The 9,909-nt window shown below is 50.1% G+C and overlaps 1 protein-coding gene across 2 annotated transcripts in view; it reads left to right on the top strand.

Moving 5' to 3' along the window:
- PLXDC1 (plexin domain containing 1) overlaps positions 1–7,952 on the top strand; it is an 86,021-nt gene extending 78,069 nt beyond the window's left edge. The window contains exons 12-14 of one of the 2 annotated variants that reach the window (XM_010379327.2): positions 2,208–2,243; positions 4,725–4,885; positions 7,122–7,952. In XM_010379327.2, coding sequence (XP_010377629.1) covers positions 2,208–2,243; positions 4,725–4,885; positions 7,122–7,241 — 317 coding nt within the window. In that variant the 3' untranslated portion in view covers positions 7,242–7,952. The remainder of the gene's footprint in view (positions 1–2,207; positions 2,244–4,724; positions 4,886–7,121) is intronic. The other variant, XM_030923109.1, reaches the window with a different exon arrangement.
- Positions 7,953–9,909: the final 1,957 nt, after the last annotated feature.

Consider the following 9,909-nt stretch of genomic DNA (forward strand, 5'->3'; position numbering starts at 1 on the left):
CCAGGGCACACTGCTTGGGGGCCAAGCCTAAATTCTGACTTGTTATTACTGAGCCCCCTGGGCTGTCCTACAGCCCACCACGTAGGTCCTCTGTCCTACAGTGGTGGTGAGTTCTGTTTGCCAGTTTTATTATCTGTGTACATCCCCTGCCAGCTCAGGAATGGGTCTCACTTCTATGTTTTGTGTAATTGTTCCCAGCAGAAAACATTCATTAGAGTAAAAAGTGAAGACAGTTAGGGCTCTATGTCCTTCCAGTCCTGGAAGAGGTGGCAAAGATTCTGAAGTTACATCTGTAAGAGAAAAAACTTTTTGGAGGGTGGTACGGGATCTTGCTATGTTACCCAGGCTGGACTTGAACTCCTGGGCTCAAGGATCCTCCCGCCTCAACCTACTGAGTAGCTGCAGGTACGTGCCATTGTGCCTGGTTTATAAGAAAAAACATTTTTAATGATGACTTCCCCCGACATGCCCAAGTTGCAAGGCATCCTGGCAGGACAGCTTGAGTCACTCTCCTGCCTGTGTGGTTACAGCCCACACAGGGAGACTTGCAGAGGTAGGCGTGGGATAGAGTCTTTCCCGACCATTCTATGAGGGTACAAGCTCCAACAGGGAGATGTGAACGAAGGGACCCAGCAGGGGCCTGCCTGGGCAGGACAGAGGTAGAAAGCAGCAGGGCAGGAGGAGCGGGAGACATGGGGGCTGGATTTAAGAGCTGTTCACTCGCAATCAAATGCTACTCACTTAAATGAACCAGAAGACCTCTGAGTGGCAAGTAGCTGTCACAAAGCCCATGCATTTTATTCGAGAGAGAGACAGGCACTCACCCAGAACAACTATGTGCCAAAGGGCTTATCTTACAAGCAACAGAACAGAACACCTTGATAGCCACAAGAGTGACAACTAACAACAGAAAATGACCACTCATTTGATCAACATTGCATGCATTGCTTCCTGCGTGAGTTCTCATGTGATTCATTAACTCAGGAGCCAATGTACATGACATGGAGCCCCAGCAAGATGGCAGCTGAGAACCAGCCCTTGGTGAGTGGGAGGGAGGCTCTGTGGGCACAGTGTGATCACCTTCAGTCGCTCTGGGAGGGACTGGCAGTGGGCGGCACTGTGTCCTTTTGTCTGCCAGTGGTAGGTGCAGACTGGGCTGTAACTGATTTTCAGTGGTCTAGATTTGCAACAAGTTGATTCAAATCAAGTTAATTTTCCCAGTGATATTTAAGTTACTTTGCTTAGTTTTGATGAATCAATTCATTATTTTCAATCTGCAGTAACAAAATAGATTCAAAGTTATGTTTAAATACCTTGTTAGGCCAGGTGAGGTGGCTCTCGCCTGTAACCCCAGTGCTTTGAGAGGCTAAGGTAAGAGGATTGCTTGAGCCCAGGAGTTGGAGACCAGCCTGGGCAACACAGTGAGACCTCATCTCAAAAAAATCTTTTTTAATTAGCCAGGTGCAGCTACTTGGGAGGCTGAGGTGGGATGGTCACTTGAGTTCAGGAGGTCGGGGCTGCAGTGAGCTGGGATTGTACCACTGCACTCCAGACCATGTGATAGAGCAAGACCTCTCTCTATAGATAGATAGATAGATAGATAGATAGATAGATAGATAGATAGATAGATAGATAGATAGATAAAGTTCAGGTGCTTCGGGCAAGAATCTTCAGTCATTTACAGCATTCTCCTGACATGAAACTCTTGCTTTTCTTTCCCCATAAAAATCTGCATGGGAAGGAACCATAGGAAGGGTGGACCCTTGAAACTTACTTAGAAAGCCACAGGCGACAGGTCTCGAGGTATAGACAAAAAGTGGGTTGGGACTGTCTCCTGCACGCTGCAGTCCCAGGGAGTCTCCAAGCTGATCTCATCTTGTGACACATACAGTCCCTCTTCAAACCCACACTCAGCTCTCTATTGCCCTGCAGAAGAATGTGCACAGCCTCCTATTGCTCTCCTGGCAGCCGGCCCTCCACTCCCAGCCTCATCTCTCACCAGCCCCCACTCATATACTCCCCACCCTCCAGCTACACTCAACTGCTGTGTGATGTTGAGCAAGTCTCCTCCCCTCTCTGAGCCTCAGTTTCCTTACCTCTAAAATGAAAGTTTGGGCTGAACCTCCCTAAAGTCCCATCTGGACTTGGAGTGACAAAGGCCGTAATGAGTCCACTAATCTCGCTCCTTCTGTCCTCTCTCTTTGAAGATGACACCAAGTTGAATCCCTATGCAGGAGGAGATGGTGAGTATAGAACTACCTGCCCTCAGCGTCAGAACCAGCGCCTCTTGGACCCACCCCAGAAGAGGGTGCAGCAGTTGCCTGCACTATTTTTATGAGTGTGGAGAGAGCAACTGCAGCCTGAGCATCCCAGACCTTCTGCTGGGTGGGGAGGCAGGGGTGCTTCTAGGTACAGGTGCCCTAGATTGAAGGAACATGTCTACCCAACATTTCTCATCTCAGCCATGAACCTCCTGTGGTTCTTCTCCTGGCTCTCTGCCCTTGAATATTCACTGCCCAGAAAGGAGTGGGAGGAGGGGAAGGACTGAGCCAGGGCAGGCATGGGTGGGGCCTGTGGCCATCCCCTCCCATCCCCATGGGCTCATAGTCAGTGAGGGATGGAGAGCAGCTTCTTTCCTCACTCAGGCTGGCAGAGGACATAAAATGGTCCACTACAATTTTTGCAGGGTGCCAGAAGGTGGGACTCCCTGCAGCCTCCTAGGATTACCTAGAAGGATAATCTCCTTTCTGAGGGTGGGAGCTGCCCCCACCTCCCCTGCCCTTTGCCCAGAGCCAGCTCAGGCCTTTGTTGCAACCTGTGCAAGAATAGAGATGAAAGTGCCTTCCAACTCCAGGGGCTGGAGATTGTCATCTGGGCTTCCAGCAGGAGAGGAAAGATTATTAGTGCAGCACAGTGTGATGGTGTCCCCCAGCAGAGATGGAGCCATTGCTCCTCCATAGGCAGTGGGTGTGAGTGTGTGTGTGTGTGTGTGTGTGTGTGTGTGTGTGTGTGTGTGTGTGTGTTGTGGGGGTGGTTGGGCCATCATCCCCTCACTCTGCACCATGTGCTCATCAGCAGAAGCCCTTATCATCAAATCATCAGAGCCACTGCAGGCTGCGGGCTGATTGCCATCCAGGTCAGGGGAGGTTCACCTGGGGCATTTCACCTCAGTCCTCCCACCTGTTGGCAGACAGAAGCTCTAGCCATGCCCTGGAGTGCCCCAGGATAGTTTCTTTCCTGGGTGTCCTCTGCTTACAGAGTGCAGTGCAGAGCAGAGCAAATGGGATGGGGAGGACAATGATTTTGAGTGCATGCAACATCCCATTAAAACTCGCCACCCCTAGTTGTCTTCCAACCCACCCACTAACTGTGTAGGAAGAATGCAACATTTTCGTTGCCAGCCTGCTCATCTGTCTTCTCTACCTCATTATCTCTACATTCCTTTAGGATAGGGTAAAGAGGCAAATAGCCACCCCAGGTAGTGTCAGGCAACTAGGTTTTTTAGTGGTGGGCACTGAATTTGTGTGTCTGTGGGGAAATCACTTAACCTCTCTGTTATTTCCATTACCTCAGTCATGCACGAAAGGGGTTGAGCTTCCAGCTCTGTGGAAAATACTCTCTCCCCCTGGGACGTATTTCAAATGCCTAGGATGTTCTCAGAGAGTGCCTGTTAGCTTATTAGCTTCCAGAGGACCTACATCATTCCATATACTTTCTTTGAGCTTCTCTGACGGGCCTGCCAGTTTTTTTGTTTGGTTCGAGATGGAGTCGCACTCTGTTGCCCATGCTGGAGTGCAGTGTCACGATCTCAGCTCACTGCAACCTCCGCCTCCTAGGTTCAAGCTATTCTCCTGCCTCAGCCTCCTGAGTAGCTGGGACTACAGGCGTGTGCCACCATGCCTGGCTAATTTTTGTATTTTTAGAAGAGATGAGGTTTCACCATGTTGGCCAGGCTGGTCTTGAAATCCTGACCTCAGGTGATCCACCTGCCTTGGCCTCCCAAAGTGCTGGGATTAGAGGAGTGAGCCACCGCGGCCAGCCCCTGCCAGTTTTTCTAAGAGCTGAGGACACAGAGTTGAATAAGACATCATCTTTGCCCTCCAAGAGGTCACAATCTGGGAGTGGACAGTGATAGGAAAAACTATGGTCATTTGCCATCATAATAGCTAATACTTATTGAAGTCATCCAAAATGGGAGACATGGTCCTCAGTGCTTGACATGAATCATCTCATTTTAACCTTCACAATAACCTCATTAGGTGGGTATTATTATCCTTGTTCAACAGAAGTGATAATGAAGACACAGAAAGGTTATATAATTTGCACAAGGTCACACAGCTAGTAAGTGGCAGAGCATAGATTTCAACCCAGGCAGCCAGATTTCAGATCCCAAACTCTTAACCCTCAGATGCCCTTTGTGAATTCCTTAATAGCACTTATGTAGTGGCACAGATATCAGACAGAACTACTCTTATGATCCTTGTTAGACTATTTGGGGCAACTTTTAGGTGATTTTGGAAAACTACCCAGATGGTGTCAAGCACAACATGAATGCCTTACTCATAATGATTCCAACTCCCACCCAACCTCTTCCTGTATTTGATACGTGGACCCAAAGGCTCTGTCGGCTTTCATCTCTGAGACTTTGTTAGAACCCAAGACCCCATGGTTCCACCTTCCCTGCTCCCCTGCAGCCCCTGCCTGCCCTAATGATCTCTCCACAGGCCTTCAGAACAACCTGTCCCCCAAGACAAAGGGCACCCCTGTGCACCTGGGCACCATCGTGGGCATTGTGCTGGCAGTCCTCCTCGTGGCGGCCATCATCCTGGCTGGAATTTACATCAATGGCCACCCCACATCCAACGCTGCGCTCTTCTTCATTGAGGTCCGTGTCATCTGTGGCCGTAGGGCTGGCTGCCATCTGCTTCTGCATCAGCATCTCCTGGGCCATTCGTTCCCTGCCTCTCCCCTTCTCCCTCTCCCCTGCCATATACCTGAGAAGACCTCATCCACCCCATCCTGATACATTTCAAGATAGCTGGCGCCCATTAAGTCCTGCACTCTGAGAAATCAGCACCTCAGAACTCCCTCGGCCCTCCTGTCCTGTGGAACAACCCCTCTGCTTTTGTTCCCCCATTTGTGAAATCAGAAAAGAATCCCCGGAGGAAAGAAAGAAGGCCACAGTGCCACACAGTGCCCATCTAGTGGCTGTGCAGCCTATCTCTAGTGATTTATGGTCTCTCATGCCCAAATGCCAGGCTCAGTTCTTACTCAAAGCCATGATGGAACCAGGGTCTCTGCCTCTTTTGCCTACTGATACCTGCCTTTAAGGTTAAAATTGAGGGGCATGTGCAGTGGCTCCTTCCTAAGATCCTAGCACTTTGAGAAACCGAGGCAGGATTACTTGAGCACAGGAGTTTAGAGACTAACCTGAGCAACAGAGCGAGACTCCGTCTCTACAAAAATTTTAAAAATTATCCCAGCATGGTGGCACGCACCTGTGGTCCCAGCCACTTGGGAAGCTGAGGTGGGAGGATCCCTTGAACCCAGTGGTTTGAGGCTGCAGTGAGCCCTGATCATACCACTGCACTCCAACTTGGGTGATAGAGGAGACCCCATCTCTAAAATAAAAATGAAATAGACAAGCAAAATAATGATAAGAGCTGCCCTCTGGGAGCTTTAATTGAGGATGCTAAGTTTTGAATGTCTCAATTCTGAAGAGCCAGCCTGAGGGGCAGCATGGGATGTGAGGCTCAGCCTCCTTCACTTGGGGCCACAGAGCTCAGCAGCTCCTGCCCCCAATCCTCCACTTCTGGCTTCTTACAAGTTCCCCACAGGGTGCAGCAGTGGTGCTTCTGTGACCTTAGTCTCCTCCACGTGGGTCACGAGCCCACCAGCCTCATTACCCACAGGCCTAGGTCGTTCCCCCAATTTCTTTTTCTTTTTCTTTTTTTTGAGATGGAGTCTTGCTCTGCCACCCAGGCTAGAGTGCAGTGGCGTAATCTTGGCTCACTGCAACCTCTGCCGACCGGGTTCAAGCGATTCTCCTGCCTCAGCCTCCTGAGTAGCTGGGATTACAGGCACGTGCCACCACACCTGGTTAATTTTTGTATTTTTAGTAGAGACGGGGTTTCAGCATCTTGGCCAGGCTGGCCTTGAACTCCTGACCTCCTGATCCACCTGTCTCGGCCTCCCAAAGTGCTGGGATTACAGGTGTGAGCCACCGTGCCCGGCCCTATTTCCCCAGTTTCTTAGGAGGCTTAGCCAATCTGAAGTCTTAGCCTACCTGGGTTAACACCTGGGAACTGCAGATCCCCAGGCCACAGGGATTCTGACAGGGCAGGTCTAAGGCAGGCCCAGGAATCAGCATTTTATTTATTTATTTTTGAGAAAGAGTCTCACTCTGTCACCAAGGCTGGAGTGCAGTGGCACAATCTTGGCTTACTGCAGCCTCTGCCTCTGGGGTTCAAGCAATTCTGGTGCCTCAACCTTCTGAGTGGTTGGGACTACTACTGAGTAGTTGGACTACAGGCACGTGCCACTACACCCAGCTAATTTTTGTATTTTTAGTAGAGACGGGGTTTCACCATGTTGGCCAGGCTGGTCTTGCGCTCCTGGCCTCAAGTAATCTGCCCACCCTGGCCTCCCAAAGTGCTGGGATCACAGGCATGAGCCACCGCACAGGCCAGAATCTGTATTTTAATAAGCCCCCTGTTGACTCTGATGTGGACCCTGTGCTACCTTGGAAGGTTATCTTGGCATTTCCAGATCCCCAGGCATCATTCCAGCCATCTCTGAGCCACTTCCTCACATTGCATTCCCAGGTCTCCACTTGGTGTATTGCTGAACCTTTTAGCTATGAGTTCTACAGACCACGCAGTGAAAGATAAAGTGTCCTCCTTCCACACTCTAGCTTCCGGCAGATTTCCCAGTGGTTGGGGGATCACAGCAGGGAACATTTTAGGGAGAGGGTTCCTGAAGGTCAGTTGTGTGGCTCCTGGTAGGCCCCAAGTGCCCCAGGGCCCTTGTAAGAGAGAGTCTTGGTTGGCTCTGTCGCTCAGGAGTGTGGGGTCCCCATGGTGGGGGCATGCCCGCTGACTTTGCCTCTGTGCCTTCTGCAGCGTAGACCTCACCACTGGCCAGCCATGAAGTTTCGCAGCCACCCCGACCATTCCACCTATGCAGAGGTGGAGCCCTCGGGCCATGAGAAGGAGGGCTTCATGGAGGCTGAGCAGTGCTGAGAACACCAGGTCTCCCTTGTGAAGACTTTGAGACCACAGAAAAGACAGTTAAAGCAAAGAAGAGAAGTGACTTTTCCTGGCCTTTCCCAACATGCCCTGGGCTGAGATGAGATGGTGGTTTATGGCTCCAGAGCTGCTGCTCGCTTCGTCAGCACGCCCCAGATATTGAAGAGGGGGCCAAAAAACAACCACATGGATTTTTTATAGGAACAATAACCTAATCTCATCCTGTTTTGATGCAAGGGTTCTCTTCTGGGTCTTGTAACCATGAAACAGCAGAAGAACTAACATAACTAACTCCATTTTTGTTTAAGGGGCCTTTACCTATTCCTGCACCTAGGCTAGGATAACTTTAGAGCACTGAGATAAAACGCAAAAACAGCAACCATGCCATTTGCAAAACTAACTCTGGGATTAAAGGGGAAGCATGTAAACAGCTAACTATTTTTGTTAAAGATTTATAGGAACAAGGAGGTTTGGCTGTTGTCACATAAGAGACTGTTAGCCAACGACAAAGAAGTTCCGCAAACCTCCCCTGGACCCTTGCTGGTGTCCAGATGTCTGCGGTTGTCAGCCCCTTCCTTTCCCCCTGACCTAAACAGAAAAGACAAGGCAAAACCCACATAATTTTAAGACAGTTCTTTAGGACATTAGTCCACCATCTTCTTGGTTTGCTGGCTCTCCGAAATAAAATACCTTTCCTTGCTCCAACTCCTTGTCTCTCAATGTATTGGCTGTCACGCAGCAAGCAGAATGAATTTGGACTCAGTTACAGGCTGTCAATGGTCTGCTCTGTAGCAGTCTCAGAGCCTCCCGACCTGAAGATGGCCAGGCAGCCAGATCCCCTGCTCCTGGCCACCTAAAGCCCCTGCATATGACACAGGTTAAGTAAAGTCAAGACTGGGGCTGCTGCATTCCAGGGTCCCTAGACTCAAGCTGGTCCTCAGCTGGGTGTGGTGGCTCATACCTGTAATCCCAGCACTTTGGGAGCCTGAGGCAGGTGGATCACCTGAGTCAGGAGTTTGAGACCAGCCTGGCCAACATAATGAAACTGTCTCTACTAAAAATACAAAAAATTAGCTGGGTGTGGTGGCACTTGCCTGTATCCCAGCTACTCAGGAAGCTGAGACACAAGAATCACTTGAACCTGGGAGGCAGAGATTGCAGTAAGCTCAGATAGCGCCACTGCTCTCCAGCCTGGGTGACAGAGCGAGACTCCGTCTCAAAAAAAAAAAAAAAAAAAAAAAAAAAAAAAGGCTGATCCTCATGGCTATAGAGTTGGCATTTTAGCCCTGGCTTCTGTAGCTCTGAAAGCCTAAAGAAGGTGTTCTCTCCATCTGTTAAACACAGTATAGCGGCTCTCAGCCCTTTGGGCATGTTATCATGGGAAGGATGTAAAATAAGAGGAGAGAAAAGAACTCAAGGGGGAACTGCATTTTTAGGCTTTGCTCTCTTACCTTGCCCTTTCTGCTCAGAACCAATAACTTCTGCATCAAAACATGTTACAGCCTGCATCAAGGGCTTTACCCCAACCTGCGGCCCAGCTTTCCCTGGGTGAGCTTGCTATGCGCAGCCACATTTACCATGTGGGGCTCCCTATTCTGATGGCCTGTTTGGTGCCGAGTTTATTCACTGGCCTGTTCTGGTGTCAGTGCCTGTACATACCTCCAAAGGCAGGACTTGCCTGATAAATATTTTTCCTCCTCTGAACTGGATTTTATAGGCATTAAAGACAAGTCGGGTGGCTCAAGGGCTCCTTGAGACATACCTAGCAGGGAACTGCAGGTGGATTCTGTTGAGCGGCAAAGCACCTGAGTGGTTGGGACACAGGCAGCTGGCATGGAAGGGATGTTTTTTTGAGAAAGGGACTCACTGTGTCACCCAGGGCAAGGATGCCCAAATACACCAGGTTGGGGAGGCACCTACCAACCACTTGCTTTCCCTGGAGCCCGCATGTGTCTGCGGGGCGGGGAGGCCTAGGGGTCTATGGCTGCCTGGGATGGGTGTGCACAGTGTGTGAAGTACCTACCTCCTTGCCTTGCTAGACTGTCAGTCGGTCGCAGGGCTGGCCACAAGACCCATGTCTCCATTTGGTCACACTCCATAGCTACCCAGTTAACCTGCTGTAAACTCTGGAGAACTCCTGGATCTGTCCAAGAAACGCTTATCTGGCCAAGCATGATGGCTCGTGCCTGTACTCCCAGCACTTTGGGAGGCCAAGGTGGGAGGGTTGCTTGAGCCCAGGGGTTTGAGACCAGCTTGGGCAACAATAACAACAAAAATGCCAGGTGTGGTGGGGCGCACCTGTAGTCCCAGCTACTAGGGAGGCTGAGGCAGAAGGATCACTTAAGCCTGGGAGGTTGGGCTGCAGTGGGTCATAATCATGCCACTGTACTCCAGCCTGGGCAACAGAGTGAGACCCTGTCTCCAAAAAAAAAAAAAGAACAGAAAAGGATGAGGCTTACATTGTCAGGGATCCTATAGACAATCATCATTAACTCTATGAAATGCTTGGTTCTATTTTTTGGGAGACTTGGTCTAAGTATTTTGGCTTGAGAAATCTGTAGACCTCTCTTGGTGACACATCTCTGGTACTTTTTGTCATAAACAAACAGGCTGCCTGCCGCCAAATACCTCCACTCCCCATGCCACTGACATCCCATGGGTC

The sequence above is a fragment of the Rhinopithecus roxellana genome, chromosome 19, assembly GCF_007565055.1.
Source record: "Rhinopithecus roxellana isolate Shanxi Qingling chromosome 19, ASM756505v1, whole genome shotgun sequence".
Classification (NCBI taxonomy): domain Eukaryota; kingdom Metazoa; phylum Chordata; class Mammalia; order Primates; family Cercopithecidae; genus Rhinopithecus; species Rhinopithecus roxellana.